General features: G+C 48.8%; 1 protein-coding gene across 8 annotated transcripts in view; it reads right to left on the reverse strand.

Moving 5' to 3' along the window:
* Positions 1–210: 210 nt before the first annotated feature.
* Positions 211–16,144, reverse strand: part of klc1b (kinesin light chain 1b) — a 28,900-nt gene continuing 12,966 nt past the window's right edge. For 5 of the 8 annotated variants that reach the window (XM_049007815.1, XM_049007819.1, XM_049007817.1 and 2 more), the window contains 10 exons: positions 15,814–15,915; positions 14,633–14,806; positions 14,286–14,385; positions 13,905–13,957; positions 13,745–13,812; positions 13,473–13,581; positions 12,696–12,851; positions 4,345–4,466; positions 3,831–3,885; positions 211–3,201 (listed from right to left, as the gene is read on the reverse strand). In XM_049007815.1, the coding sequence (XP_048863772.1) occupies positions 3,127–3,201; positions 3,831–3,885; positions 4,345–4,466; positions 12,696–12,851; positions 13,473–13,581; positions 13,745–13,812; positions 13,905–13,957; positions 14,286–14,385; positions 14,633–14,806; positions 15,814–15,915 (1,014 nt within the window). In that variant the 3' untranslated portion in view covers positions 211–3,126. Of the gene's footprint in view, positions 3,202–3,830; positions 3,886–4,344; positions 4,467–6,826; positions 8,869–12,695; positions 12,852–13,472; positions 13,582–13,744; positions 13,813–13,904; positions 13,958–14,285; positions 14,386–14,632; positions 14,807–15,813; positions 15,916–16,144 lie in introns of those variants that run through there. The other 3 variants (XM_049007821.1, XM_049007823.1, XM_049007822.1) reach the window with 3 other exon arrangements.

Genomic DNA, 16,144 nt, shown 5'->3' on the forward strand with positions numbered 1-16,144 from the left:
AAATTCCAAGTCTCAATACGAGCCACAAAAGCCTGCAGTCCTTTCCTCTCCAGTTTGAGTTGGAAATGAATGGAAATCAGTTGCACAAAATGTAGTTTTCGTCACCAGATGCTTCCTCGATAACGATCGTCAATCAAAATTTCTTATGATTCGGCACTGAAACACCTTGCTTTTCTCTGAAATGTGGATGGAAAACGAGGGGACAGGGGCTGAATTCAGGGTTCATCTTTTATTTAGTGTGAAACACAACCTTCACGGTTAGCGCCCCCTAGCTGTTGTCCTCACTAAATCGTGAAGAACTGGGATGTTGCAGGACATAACCTGGAGGCTGCGATGGCTTGGTTTCCATGGCTACCACACCCTACATTTAGAGAGCAGCGAGTTAAAAAACAAAAAAGGTGTCACCTGTCTCACTCCACCCCTCCAATCGATCAAGGACACAACAGGCTATTATTTTATTTAATTTTTTACACGTTTGCTTATGACGGTTAAACGAAAATCGACTGGAAGGAACCATAGAAGAAACGGCACCTAAACAAATCAGAAATCCGACCACCACTACCGAGTAATTTGTAAAAACAAGTTACGGATCAGTACCCATGTAAGAATAAAACATCAGATTGATCGAGAACAAAAACAAAATTGCTCATATGTTTCATTACACAAAGCAGCTCAGCAGTCCCAATATTCATCAAGAAGGAATAAAAGCTTTTAACGACTGTGCAAAAAAAAAAAAAAAATCACATTCCAGTATTACAAAATACAATTCATGCCTTTTAACATTCAGTGTCCCAGTTCCAAGGTGTGACATTTAGGGTCACAGTATGTGGGCTCACCTTGGATATACTGGTGATGGGTCCGTTGTGCGTGGCTTCTATGATCATGACCATGTAAACGTGCCTAAAATAAACCCGTAAGTAGCCCTGTCGCCCCTGAACCCTGATCATACCGAGCTCTCCGAATAACACAAGAGGCCTGTTGAGTTTTTTCACCATCGGCGATGGGGTCTCCTGGGTGATCGGTTTGCTACCCCTGGGTTCTCATTGCACGGGAGGAATCACAGGCAGTGCCTTGCTATGGTACTGATGACACAGACAGGACTCAGCAGCCGCTGATCCCAGATCAGTTAGAGATTACACAATCATAAATCACCGGGATAATAGTGTCAGAGATGATGCCTGTCTTCACAGCACTCGCCAATGGATTTTTATAATAATGCTAAAGTTTGCTTAGGTAAGTACAGAGTCACGTGGACGTGGCAGTACTAAGCTGCAGTTTATGCATCTGGCTCTGAAGCTGCACTGTGAATCAGCTTCATTCCAACTCATGTTAAGTCCAAAAATATCCTGTTTATTAAATTAGTTGCATGACTGAAGTCATACATGTACCTTATAGTAATTAGGAAAAAGCTGAATTTCTTTGTTCACTTCATTTAATCAAACATAAAATTATGCAATTTTTTTTGTTAATTTAAACCAACCAGCCAGTAGGGCAATGGTTGTGTTCTTTCATTATTACGGGTAAAAATTATTAAAAACATCTTATATCTTACTATGCATTGCATTCTTAACTGACACGATCAGTTTTACATAATGTAAATCGGCTATGGATTAAGTCAGTTGTGCAACATAAAATATTCCATACTGAAGTGTAGGACTTGAGTGGAATGAAGTGCAGAACCAGGGTGAAAATGGTTAGTATGTCTATCCATTCATGTCTGTTTAATCACAACAGCAGTGCTTTCCAAGTCTGGTCCTCAGACACTCAAGGCGGTCCACGGTTCTGCTGCCTCCTAGCTCCCGGTAGGTAGCAAAAACATGGGCTGTCTGTGGGACCGAGGACCGGATTGGGAAACACTGATCTACAGGGTCCCAGGGAACCTGCAATCCCTCTAAGAGCACAGGGAAGGGGGCAACCTGGATGAGAGCACTTATAAATCACAGAACGTGATGAAGTCTTGGCATTAAAATGTGCCTTTTCTGTGTGGTAATCTGCATTATAAACACATCTCCCGCTGGGCCGCAGCTATAAGCCGCTGTGGTTCTCAACGGCAGATCGGGGCCGGTATGCGGTAGCCTGCACACGAGGGTAAAGTGCCACTGAGGCACTGTCAGATGATTCAAGGTCAAAGAAGCAGGACCTTATCTGACAGCGGGGAGCACCGCTGCCCCCGATTTGGATAAAAGCTGACAGACAAAGGAGATAAGAAATAAGAAAAATGTTGGCCATAAGCTCAACCCAAGCACTGTTCTGTGAGCATCAGACAGATACGCATGCATGTAATACACACTCAACCTGCTGCAGATTGCCGAAGAAACCTAATGTACCACAACTGCACAGAAATGACGGCAAGTAGAAAAAAAAAAATAATTGGACAAGCCTAAAGTGACACAGGTAGGCATAAATGGCTTGGGTACGTCACTCGGATCATGTGCAAAGTTCTGTCTCACTCTCACTTGCTTGTCCCATAGTGAACACAGGAATTACATTACCTGTGATGTCTCACTTCCTGACCGCAAACACAAGCGTATAGGATAGAGACGGGAATAAATGAAGAGAAAAATAATAATCGCAGTGCGTGGGCGGCACAGGAGGATACAGGAAGCAGCACCAGAGGAACATGGGAAATCTGCTGAAAAGCACAGCTGATTGGCTACAGCATCAAGGTCAACAGCTCGCGCCTGCCGGCCCAGGTCCAGCGGACTGGACCGGAATGGGACACTGCTGACAATGGTGACGACAAGCTGGCTGAATCTGCACCCTATTCATGCAGCTTCTGCTCTCCCCTGCCCAACCACCACCGCCGCCGTCTCACGGTGCAACCAGAGCACTGGTGAAGGATCTCGCTGGTGAAGGATCTCGCCTCCACTGTGTAAACAGTCACAAGAAAAAAAAAAAGAGGTGTGCATCCAAGAGAGAAGAGGCTTCACTGCAGGGTTCAAAAACAAACAATGGGGGCGGCACTGCCGTGGATTGGGATACACTGAAAGGAAGGAGCTGGCACGTCGCCCCCAGGGCAGCAGTTTGCAGAGTGAGGAGGGGGCCCACAGGTCCTGAGACGGGGGTACCGGCATGGGGCAAGGGAAGGCAGGGTTAGGGGGTACAGGCATCTGATGCTGGGCCTGTTTATTTCCCACTGTAGAGATCGACGTTGCTGGAGCTCAAACCGCGGCTGTTTCTCAGCCTCCCCGCCTCAGGTCCCTGCGAAGAGCGAGACGTGGCCTCAGGTCAAAGCGAGTAACAGTAAACGTCCAGCAACGTCGGGGCCCAGGCGCTGCCGGGTAGGTGAACTATCCAGATGGGTGAACGTTACTCTTGAAAAACACTTGTAACACATTCCCAACGCTTACTTTAATCCTCCTATATACACACACACACACGTAATAATGATTATTATATCATTGAGTCAGATATTTGATAGAACATGAAAGGAAAACAATAATAGAACGAGCGGGAAGATGACTAAAGTGTGCTGTTCTGCCGACATGCGTAGGAAACTGCTTACGAATTGCACAATGCACTGCTTCAATTTTTTAGTGTAAAATGTGTTTTGATAAAATAGTATTACTTTATAAATATTTGAAAAAAGTATTAGAATTGTGCCAGTTACTTGAGTGCCGGAAACTCAGCATCAATGAGCCCTAGCTATGCGGAGACTCGCGAGGGGCAACATATGAGTCACAGACAGAATCCGAGTCAAAGACCTTGGTCACCGAGTCATGGAGAGTCACTGACTGACAGCGTTAGGATGAGGATGCCATACAGTGACTCATCTGCTAAACTCATTTGTGTAACTCCTGCAGTAAAGCCCACCCCCCCAGGTGCCTCACCTGAAAGGAATCATCACTGGTATTCAAGAAGTTCAGAGAGTTTGCCCGTTTCATGCTGGGGGAGGGGAGACAAGCAAGCCTGTCAGAACAGACCGGCCTTCACATGCGGCTCTGCAGGTTTGGCCAGTATCCTGGGCCTGCCCTGCCCCCTACACCTCATGTACCGTCACTTTATTGGATACAACCCAGGACAATAAGATTAAGCAGCACTGGTGCTTCTCGGGGTAAAATAGCTCATTCCTTTATTAAAGGCACAATTTTTATGCACTGGATGACTGGTGAAGCACATTAGCATAAGGGTACAATGGCAGGGCCCGTTCTCAAAAGAAACAACCTGTTGGATACATCTCCTTAACCATAATTCCACCTACTGGCCACCAGACGTTCTGCGGCGAAATCTCTCCTGGCTGCCGTGAACCTTAATAGCTTTTCCGTTTTGCAGCGCTGCTGGAAATTGTGGAAGTGTGACTCCCCCCCCCCTTCCTAGCTGCCACGCTCCGTCACCCCACCTCACCTGCTCTGCATCTCGGGCTGCAGGTTCACCTGCAGCTTCTTCACCAGCATCTCGCTGCTCCTGCGCAGCACGTCCCGCAGCTTCCCCAGTGAGCCACTGCGCCTCAGGGCCCCACTGCCATCCTGCGGGTAGAGCCCCATGGGTCAGACCTGCCGCCCACTGATCTCTGACCCCTCAGTACCGGCATGTGACTGCAGATTACCACAGGCTGCTGTTCACTCTGCTCAGGTGTCGACCTCCACGTCTGATCGTAAATCAGCGGCACGTGTCTCTTAATCGTATTTTGACTGTTGACATAAATGAGGTGGGAAAACCCCAGACTTGGTGGGATTCTCGCACTCTGTTAATCGCTCACCTGTTTCAGCTGCTTCCTATCGGTCTAACACAGGCAGACGTACAGTAATCAGGTTTGCCCAAGACTACTGTGGTCACAAATTTAGAGGAACAATCCCCGTGGTGTGATTCGAGCACGGAGACGCAGAGTTGTCTTGTCAGCCATGTGGGAGTCGTTGGGGAGGGTCTGCTTTCTGCCTGTGTAACCGAAGGTTTATCTGAATGGGCTTTCAGTCAATGGCCTTGTTTGCATCCGCATCTCCCGGCCCTCCCCACAACCCTGCCTTTGTTTGTCGTGGATTTCGAACTGTAAACCTTTAGAGTTCGCCACAGTCGCATTGCCCTCCTTGCACAGCTTGAGGGCTCTGCAGTTAGGCCTGTCAGACCGCAGAGACAAAAACATATTCTATGAACGAACAAGACCTCCCACATCTTCAGCGGCCCCCCGCTTAAAGCCTCGTGATAAATGTGGTGCCTGTGTCTTAATGGGCGTTCATGAGCTCATAAACGCAGGCAGTTGTCTGGGTTACATATAAATTTTCATAGCATGCAGGCTTCGAATTAAAGGGCGTGACCTCCCTGCCAACAGCTGGCTGAAAGCTCCTGTGTCCTTTAACCGCGCTGCAGGGACGAAATGTGCATTTATTTCATTTGATTGTTCTGTGAACATCTTCAAGCGAAGCTCCATATCACTCGTCTATTCAGCTAGCTGTGATACTGTGACCGTTCAGGTGAAGGATTAATCGAAGCATCGGAACCAGCATACACCTGTACGCCCCCAACTCGCATTTCTAGATCAGTAGAGAACAACACAGTTGATATTTCCTGACTCATTCCAGGGAATTACCACCGCATTGCACACTTTTGAACAGCAGGGCCGAATTCTGTAATATCTTACATGACATTCAAAGATGAAACTTGATTCTACTTACTGTTGTGATAAGTACAATAAAATCATGTGAGGTTTGCTTTGAATTGCACACACTGCCCAGCAGAGGGAGCAAACATGTCCTGAACATTCCTACACGATGGAAAAACTGTAATTGGCGACAATGACCACCAGAGGGAACTGTGAGCCTGAGGGAGCGCTTCGTAATGCGCGCACACAGAAAAGATTTTCATTCAAATTTAGGAATCGGTCTAAGACTTTAAACACCGTTTTATAGTTCTAAGTAACGGAAATACATCAAGAAGGAAAACTGCATGAAAATAATATATATTTGTTAATGTTTTTCGTAATTGGAACTACAAGCCACACAGACACAAGGATGGTGAATTAATAGTTCTGACACAACCTTGTATCCCTTTGAGATTCTCAGAATCACTTCTTTGACAGTGGTTTCCATGGCAAAAAGAGGATGTCATCATCTGTACTAGTACAGGTGTAAGAAAAGCCAGGCATACTCAATCAACCCCTCCATCACTGATAAACATGTGCTTGGCACAATAGAGTGGATCAGTACAGAAATGGCTGGCACATGAATTGCTCATGGGTGTGCCCGAGATAATGTGGCAAGCACAGGCTACAGGCAAGTGCAAAGAAAACAGATGTAACCTCCCAAACACACTTCCTTATGATTCTGCCAGAGGCATCGGCCATCGGCTAATCATGCCTAAGAATTATGTTCGGAGCTTAAATAGCCATTCTTGGTGCGAAGCTCTCAAATGGCAGTCCTGAAAGGGATAGCAGTTGGTTATCCACCCAGGATATCAGAACTCCAAAAACACCAGGGAACTGAAAATAGGCCAGTCCTACACCTTATGCAAGGCCATAAACTCCCCCCTCCTTATTTTTTTCCAGGGGGGCATGTGGTTGGTCATTTTTGTATCAGTGAACTAAAGACAAATTTATGCACACCACAGATTTATGCGAAATGTTATTTTTGCTGCTGCCCATCTAAATTCACCGACCTTTCCCAGCTCTGCTGGGGAGATCATGCTGGCAGATGGTGGGGCAGAGAGCAGGCAGGTGGGGGGGCATTAGGGCCGTGCAGCGAAGCGGAACAGGGGCTGCCTGGCTGCGCAGTGCCTGCATTAGAGACAACTGGAAGCCTCGTAGTGCCACAGGTCGGGCTGTAGGGGGCGCTGTGCCGGAAACTTACCTCTGGGCCTGAACACAAGAGCGTGCGCAAGAAAACCACTCCCAACCTCACAAATGGAAATCTTTATTTAAGAATGTCAACAGTGGTGGAGTAACATTGATCACAATGCAAAATGGCGACGGTAGGTAGCGTACTAACATGGAATCTACTGAGCTTTCACAGAGCCTTTTCATACTGATCTAGAAACAAGGTTTACAGTGTAGTAATAGCTCAATAAATAATAAGCATTCCATTACACACAGCACGCACACAAACGCACTGCGGTGTCAACAAGAGCTGTGTGTTTTATCAGCTTCTGACTTCCTCTTTGCTTTCCGACGCTGATATGTACTACACGCCAATCACTTCATGAGGATAAGACTGGGGGTGGGCGAGGCTTTAAGAATGTGCACACACCTTAAATCCATAATAGGATATATATAACCAGGCTTAAGCATATTATTCAAATATTACATTCAAATAACTTAACACTTAAATATGAATACCTGTCATAAATATCAGACTGCCTATCGGACGTGACACGTGCACAGGAAAACCACCAGGAGGCGCAATGTTTCGGAACGCGAGGCTGCACATGCCTAGTAGAGTTTGTGGGGTCGGGAAGCATGATAGTGACAGATTTTAAAGTATAAAAACAGACCGAGACCTCCCCCATGCCTGCCCGACAGCTACGCTTCTATTCCTGTGCCACCTGCGTCATTTCATACGCCGTTTTCCATCATGCACTGAACCCTCACGATGGGGAGGGGGGGGGCCCTCAGGGGTGTGGCTGCCCCCCTCCCTCTTACTGCAGGCTTTTCCTTTTTAATACATATATATTGTTTCTTTGTAAACATGGGCATTACTCGAAGCTTAGGGAGGGGGCAGACAAGTCCACCCACGCTTTAACAGATGAAGCGTGACTAGAACACGCCTCACTCCGAAGCCGGGGGCCACTGGCAAACCCAGACGGCGTCTTTAGCATGTTAACCACGTCGATCGCTCCCCCCCATGTCAATGCGACCTGCCCTGACCTGGTACAACACCCATCCCAAACCTATATTAATTCATAATTCTTAAAACATCCCCAAGCAATACAAAAATTATGAAACCTAAAATGAATTAGAAAACTCTAAATAAAAAATAATAATAATAAAACAAGATAATGTCCAAGACGGCAGCTAGCTACCCATCTCTGTTCTGTATGTCCTCCCTTTCGAAGAAGAAGCACAGCAACATGCAGTTAACAGGAAAACACGAATAGTGAGTATCTGGGACCCAGAGCTGGGTGTGTATGTGTGTGTGTGTGTGTGTGTGTGTGTGTGTGTGGGAACAGCAGTGTGCATAAAACTTTATTTTAACTTGTCATTTTTTTTTTTACAAACCACCATATATATTACATAAATCAGACTTTCTGAGACAAGATGGCCGATTACTGGCATCTGAGCAAAGAGATTTTATTTAGTTGTGGTTATTTGGTTGCTGCAAGTGGGATCAGCTGGTTTCCTCCAACTACTAACGATGCAATTAGAGCACAGAAGGTGCCAGGGGTGTCTCGGGGGGGGGGGGGGGGGGGGGGGTCTGTGGGGAATGGTGAAACTCAGCCATCCTCAGAGCCCTAGGGGTGACCGTTGGTACCACGGAACCAAGGGAAGGGGGGAGGGGGGTGGGAAGGCGTGGGTCACGTGGGCCGATGGGCCCCGGGGGCCCCTAGGCGCCCACCTTCCAAGCATTCCCTGCTCCCTTTGACATCACCAGCTCAATCACCGACATACAAACAATACAGCACATGATGAATGTAAGGAAGATGGGATTAATTAGTGATGGCGATTCGAGAAGAGGGAATGTGGAAGGAAAAACAGTGGGGTGGGGGCTCCTGACGAGGGATGCTAAGCGGTGCTGAAGGTGACACGTCCCCACGGTACTCGGTTAAGAGTTCGACGAAGCAGTGAGAGGCTGGCAGACGTCGCCCAAAAAGACACCGGAAATGGCGGAGGAAGGTTTCACATGGAAGTATAAAGCCGGACGGGATGACGTGAGAAATCCTCGGATTTCCCTATTTGTTGGGGAGGGACAGAGCATTTGGCGGGAAAATCGCGGCGGCTTAAGCCTACGGCAGGAAGGAGAGAAGAGACACACAAAACGAGGTGAAATTAAGGCACCGGTCAGACAAAAAAAAGATCCAGAAACACAAAAGGGTGAGACACCAGCACCTGGTCAGTCACAAAGCAGACTGAGGTGCGTCCTCAGTGTCAGGCTTGGCACATTCAGACACTCCCCAGCAGATCAAAATTAACAACTGATGAGCATTTGAGCAGTTCTAATTTTACCGGCACTCTGGTACTGGTTTACAGTACTTGGGCGTTTTACCGGTATTTATAGAGACGATCATCCCTGCCAGATCATTACTCCCACCCCTGCTTGAAGACAGGCCTGTACATGCAGGCCAGGGGCCGCGTTACGCTACATTGAACCAGCCTGAACACTGAAGACACACTAGCCATGAAATTGCTGAAGACGGCAGCTGCCCCAGTGAATTTCACCTGCCTGGGCCACAGGTGAAAAACTACAGGACCAGACCCCTGAAATCAGTCAGCTGATCGGCTAGTTGTGACATCACTGAGCGTTCATTAGACCACCATGCCCAGTCCCTCTGGCGGGGGGGCCGATGTTTGGCTCCTCCCTCCGCCAGCCAGCGCGCAGAGAGCAGGTAGATGCGTGCAGCCGGGTCCTTGCTACAGCGGCAGAGGCACAGGGGCACTCAGAAGATTATTCTGCTTTTCTAGCCTCATATTTGAACCCCGCCAATTAAACTAGGGACCACTCTGGGGGGGCTTGGTTGTATGCCTCATCAATAAGAGTGCCCCCTCATGGTCAGTCGGGGCGATGCAGCCCCTTCCCCAAGAGAGATTCTAGGTGCTGCATGAGTGACCAGTCGTTACCGAGCGGCCGGTTATGGCACTACTACAGCAGACGGTCACAGACGGGGGTTCATCTTATTTTCAGGGGTGAGGCAGCTGCCAGAACGTTGATCTTCAGAAGCACAGAAGATATATGCTGCTCCAGGGAAGAGAAGTGAGACCAACAATATAACATATAAAGGTAAATACTGGCCTGAGAATACATTGACCCAGAATACATTACAGGGTTTAATGTCTCGGGGCCCAGGAGACATCTCCATGGTTACAGATGACCTCAATGAAGAGGTCTGGTTGCCACGGACACCACCAGCAACCTTACAATCCTACCTATGCATTAATACACATGTGTTTTGTATTGCACTACTCAACTTACACCATAATAAGAAAAGATATTCTTAGTGACCTTACAAATGGCAGTATGTTCAATATTGTCCTTTCATAGTATTCTTCCTCCCCAGAAATTGTTATTCTTATAAAGTCACTGGTGTTTCGGCAGAGCAAACAGCTCATCTCATTACCCCAGAGCAGCATATATAATAAGAATTCCCCCCACCCCACCACCTTTCACCCACCGCCATCCCCACCGAGCCCACAACCCTCCAGCTGTAAACAAGAACAGCACGGAAGGGGAGAGTACAAATCCACAAGGAAGAGGAGAGGAGATCTGATTGGCTGATTGGTTGTCGTGGCAACACAGCAAAATTAAACAGTGGGTTAGCAGCGTTAAACGAGAAACAAAATAACTTAGTGAGAAGACATGCAAGCACGTTGTTAGAGAAGGTGCAGGCACATACACAAGACAGAAAACCCATGCACAGAACCGCCGGAGGACGAGCAAGACACTGGGAGCTGCAGCAGAGGGCACTGCCCTGCCCCCACACGGCTCTCTGATGCAGAAATGACCTGAGCCTCTGATTGGCTCAGCAACCACAGCAGCGCAGCCAATCACAGGCAGACACTCCAAAATGTACTTCTACTCCTTTCTGAGTCAGTGAAAACAAAGGGAACCACCGCGGATAAAAGGCAGTGAAGGAAATTAGTGATGGAATAAGGACCCTTAGAAGTAGTAAATCTAGTAAACATGTTTGTGTGAATCCCTAATCAGTCAGAAAAAAAGAAAATTATGTAATCACAAACACAGACGTGTGCGTGCACACACACACACACACACACACACACACACACACACACACACACACACACACACACACACACACACACACACACACACACACACACACACACACACACGCCCAGTTTGGGCAGCTATGAGAGAATACAGCTAGTATATGGGTGACAAAGGTTATTCCATGGACCCAGTGCATTGGCAGGACCCAAAACGCCTCTTGTTGAGGCACAGAGCCGTAACTCCCCCAGTGTGGAGACTGGGCCCCCTCCGGTGTATCTGCTGGCTTCCACCCCCCTTGTGGTCCTGAATCAATGCCAGCGAGTTCAGCTGGCCTGGACCAGAGCTGAAAACGAGCCACCTCACAGCTATCGGGGGGATCACATGCAAATGCAGTCATTTAAAACAAATGCCAATATGCGTCATGGGGATGCATGCTGCCTGCTCTGGCAGGGCTGCGCCGCCTAACCACCTCCAAAGTTGAGCCTTATTTGAATTCAACAGCCCAACACACAAAGATAAGCTGGAAGAGGAACTGACAGTACAAATGGTGAAACTGCTGCACCGGAAAAATCCAGGACTATTCCTTCCCAAGTCATCCAATGTAGAGTAACGCCCCCCCCCCCCCCCCCACTTTTAAAAGCATAGCTTTTCACGCCCCCCCCCATAGTGTTATTCGGGACAGTATTATCCATCACTTCATAACATTTATGACACTAAGACTATTGGTGAGGAGTTTAGATAGTCAATTTTAATCCTGATGTTCTTTAGTTAACCCAAAAAAGCTACAATATGTAATGTTCCATGTCTGCCTTTGTGTAACACACACACAAGCTCTGAATCTCTGAAAAAGCCAGCAGCTATACTGGGAAAAGCATAACATCTGACAGGGGTGTTGAAGTGAGCGGGTCTACAATAGAAACCCAGCAAGGACCAAACACCTGTCAAAGTGCAGTGAGATGAGGTGGAAACACGCAGGGGCCACGGCGATGGCAGTTAATGAGTGACGTGGAGCAGAAGTCACAGGCCTGAGTGCAGCAAGCATTAAACGGGCAGCAGTCACATGCTTTTGGGACTGGGGGGCAGAAGGACGGGCCCAAGCTGGTCATCTTGGAAACACGGCTATCGCTCCTGTCTGGTCGGATTTCACAGTTCCAGGTGCCCCTTTCGCCTGCCCTACCTCCATCCCGTTCCCAACTGCTCACAAAATTGCTCCCCTCGATCTTTGAAGGAGGGTGTTTGTTGGCTATAACCTGAATTAAAACGACTTCCTGGCTGGTACGGGAGTCCAGGCTCTGCTTCCTGTCCAGAGATCCAGCACGAGCTGGGTTTGGCAGGTTCTCTAGCTCACGTTAAGTTCGCGCAGGGCCCTTGGAAAGGGCTCTTCACACACACATTCTGCCTGTGAGCTTATGAATTATCAAATGGATTCCGCTAAGAGAATTTCCAAGATGGCCAGCTGGATACAGTAACATTCCGGATCTTCACTTCGAAGCACATTAACGGGTCGACAAAAGCATCTGGCATCACAACAAGCCACAGAATAAACGACGACTAAACAAGCCAAGGTAATAGAGAATGCCAGGACATTCAATCAGCTCTGAACTTTTCCAAAAGGATTCTCAGGAGGACCTTAGAGAGGACAGTGAGAATGACGGACTGGTATATGGGAGGAATAAAGAACAAAATATGGCCATGGCACTGATGGTTTGACGGTATCAAGGTTTTGATACATTCTCATCTCAGCTTAGAGGAAGGCTATTGGCAAACCCCGTGTACCTATTTCAGTGATCTAAGTGCATTATGGGAAATCATACCAGTCCATCAGCTCAGCAGCCACCATGACTGTCCCCGCCAAGGCCACTGTAAGTGAAGTGGAATTGTACTCACCCCGTTCCACTCTACTCCCATACTCACTTCCTCGCTGACGTCTGAGCCGCTCTCGTACTTGACGCTGCCTGCCATGCTGTCGCGGCTCCGTCGGCGCTCACCTTCTCCATCCTTCAGAATCTCCACCACGCACGTCTGGTTGACGGGGTCGAGGCCCTGAGGACACACAGGCGTGCGACAAAGGTGGCATGGAAAAATTACATCTTGCACAGAACTCGTCCAGAGGGGACAGGGCTACTACTGTGGGTACGACAGGACGTTCGGCATTTCCAGGGGCGGAAATAACGACGGGATTTGTGCTTCAGCCAAGCAGCACTTACCATGTTGCTCTGGATCCCAAGCAAGCAAGACAAACAAAAGGGACAGAGGTGGCGTGAGGTCAGTCACCCTCCGCCGAAGAGCACAGACTGCTGACATCAGCTAAGTCAGGCTCCAAAACTACACAACATGACCCAAGTCACACCTGACCGCGTCTGAACTTGAACATTAAAACTCTGCTCTCACCTTTCTGAGTTTACTGCCAGTTTGTTTGTGTGCCCACATGGTCCTGGGTGAATGAGTGTCTGTGTGTGTGTGTGTGTGTGTGTGTGTGTGTGTGTGTTTGAGATAAGCAAGTGGCCATTTGCATCTCTAACTACCACATACCAAAACCTTATCAGCTTCAGATAAGCAATCAAATGGCAGACTGTAAGGAAAAGTACCTACAAACAGAAATGAACAGAAGTGCGTGTGTGTGTGAGTGAGAGAGAGAGAGAGAGCGATGGGTTTGGAGCTGACCTGACGGCGGGATCGCAAAGCACACTCTTCCAGGGTCTCCGCGGCCTCCATTTTGCCCTGTCGGCGGTACAGGGCCCCCAGGTTCCGGAGGGTGGTGTTCACGGTGGGGCTGCGGAGGCACAAGGCACTATGTGTGAGTTACCTAAACTGTACAGCCTCGGCCTGTGGAATGGGACTACACTTCCCAGCATGCATCTGTCTCCAGGCGTCACAAGGGCAGAGTAAGTATGCACACTGCGCCCACACCTCAGCTGGACGGGGCCGGCTCTCACCTGTTGACCTTGCATGCCTTGTACCAGCCGCCATACTCAACGTACGGGGTGTTGTCTCTGTGCTTGCCCTGGAAGCCAGTTTAAAAAAAAAAAGTTGAGGGCACTGGGGAATGGTCACCAGTGGGGGAATAAGGCGTGATTATCCCACTGCCACACTCACTTTGCTCATTTCCTCCCTCTCTTCAGCGTGCATCCAAATGGGCTTGTTCTCACCTGTAGACACAGAGGGTCACTGTACACACAGGCCATCAAAGGCGCCATTCTGCTCCTCACTCACGCCACATACGGTAAAATCCCCCAAGACCTGTTTATATGTAATGCAAGCTACCCAGAGAGCTTGAAGCGGGGCAACCTGACAAATACAATCAGCATTAAAATGGCTGGCTGCTTCTCAGCACCAACACCAAATCAGAATTCAGACCGAAGGCCCCACCCACCAGCTTGCTGACCACTGTGTGAGCTGCATTTAGACGCTGCGAGGCTCCTGCAGAGCAGAGGAGGCCCCTTAACCACAAACACATACCTGGGCGGCCCGACTCACCGTCCACGGATCCGAACTCCTTCTCGTGGGCGCGGGTGAGGATCTCTTTGTACAGGATCTCCGCCTCTTTGTACTTTCCCTGCTTCAGATAGCAGGAGGCCTGGCAGATGAAAAGTGAGGCATTAAGGTCAAGGTGGAGCAGCGCCTTTCATCGAGGACCCCTGTGTCCCCCGGGAATCTGCCCGACTAAAATGCACCACTATGATTGTTCGGAAAGAGACTCCTCAGTCACAGATGGGGGCGAGTTCTAGAACCAGCACTACGTTCCTGAACGTGCCTTATTCACCCCCCCCTTAAACAAGACCCTGCCGTGACCCGATATAACAGATCCTATGTAGTGCGCGTACCAGGTTGTTCTTGGTCTTGGCCACGTTGGGGTCGTCCGGGCCCAGCCTGCACTCGTAGATCTTCAGGGCCCGGCAGTAATAGTGCTCCACCTCCTGGTACTTGCCCTGGTTCTGACACAGCAGGGCCAGGTTGTTCAGCTGCTTGGCCACGTCTGGATGGTCCTTGCCCAGCACCTGAGGGGAACGGGACAGTCAGGAGGAAGATCATAGACCACCGTGGCCCAAAGACCTTAAAACAACAAATATTTGATACACAACTGGGTTATGCTGGACACTTTCATAAAAGCAGTTCCCCCACCCCTGGTTTAAATGGCCCTTCTACTACACTGCAGTCATTTTCTAGTCAGGTTACTGAGAATTTGGAGACACCTGTGCCTATACTGGCAGGAGGAGACCAGGCCAGGAGAAGAGTGTCATAAATAGACCTTAAAAATAAACAGACTGGTGCAGTGCAAAACCTGCAAATTCTGCTTTCTGTAGACTCATTGTCATGGAACTGCATCGGTTTTCAGCATTTGCTCCTGGGGTTAAACATCAGCTCACATATTCATGTTCTCATGGTCAACCCTGATGCATTTTCTGCACGGAAACCTAAATGTACTCATCCATAACCCACTGAATGAAATATGCCATTTTTGAAGAAGGGATTGTGCAGCATAATTTGCACACTGCCTTTCATACGCACGGGGTCTCAGTCAGCAGAGACCCTGACGCGGGATCAGCATGCGCACTCAAAATCCTGCACGCCTGTGAGCTCTCAATGGCCCTCGGATATACGGCGGGCAGGAAATGTCGACCACCCGCTCAAGGCCGGCCTGACTTCAAAGCTCGCAGCCAAATCATCATATCATCAAGTGAGCCTAGGCTTCTGCTGTGTGGGACTGCCTGCCTTCACAGCACCGCCGCCCCCCCCACCCACATCAACCAGAGCCCCCTTACTTACAGAAGACAAGCAGCAGCAGTTTCTCAGATTCACAAACAATCCCACCTAATTCCTTCTGTCACATGGAAACTACAGTAACACGTTAATGGCATTAATAAGCATCAGCTATGATTACTGCAAAGGGAGCTCACATCTTTCAAGTGGAAGTTTTTAAAAAGAAAAACTCATTCACTAATGCCCTGAATCAAAGAACTTGCGTTTGCATGTGTAACGGGTGGGGTGGGAGGCGGAGGTGTACCTTCTCGCGGATCTCCAGGGCCCTCTTGCACAGCGGCTCTGCCTCCTTGTACTTGCCCCTCTTCCCGTAGAGCACGGCCAGGTTGTTCAGGGTGGCGGCCACCTGGGTGAGGGGCAGAGACGGCGCATTAAGACGATCCCGGGGAGGTCGTGACCTTGTGGCCCAGACCGCCCTGCAGCTGGTCATTAAAAGCAGTGGGTATCCGTCTCTGGCCTCTCCCTGCAGCAGCTTATCAACGTGCAAACAGCAGGAAATCCTCAATACTGCAGTTACCATAAACAAGCTATGTGGCCTCGTGCAAACAAATCCCAAGTTTTAGCCGCTGCAAAGG

The sequence above is a fragment of the Brienomyrus brachyistius genome, chromosome 3, assembly GCF_023856365.1.
Source record: "Brienomyrus brachyistius isolate T26 chromosome 3, BBRACH_0.4, whole genome shotgun sequence".
Lineage (NCBI taxonomy): Eukaryota > Metazoa > Chordata > Actinopteri > Osteoglossiformes > Mormyridae > Brienomyrus > Brienomyrus brachyistius.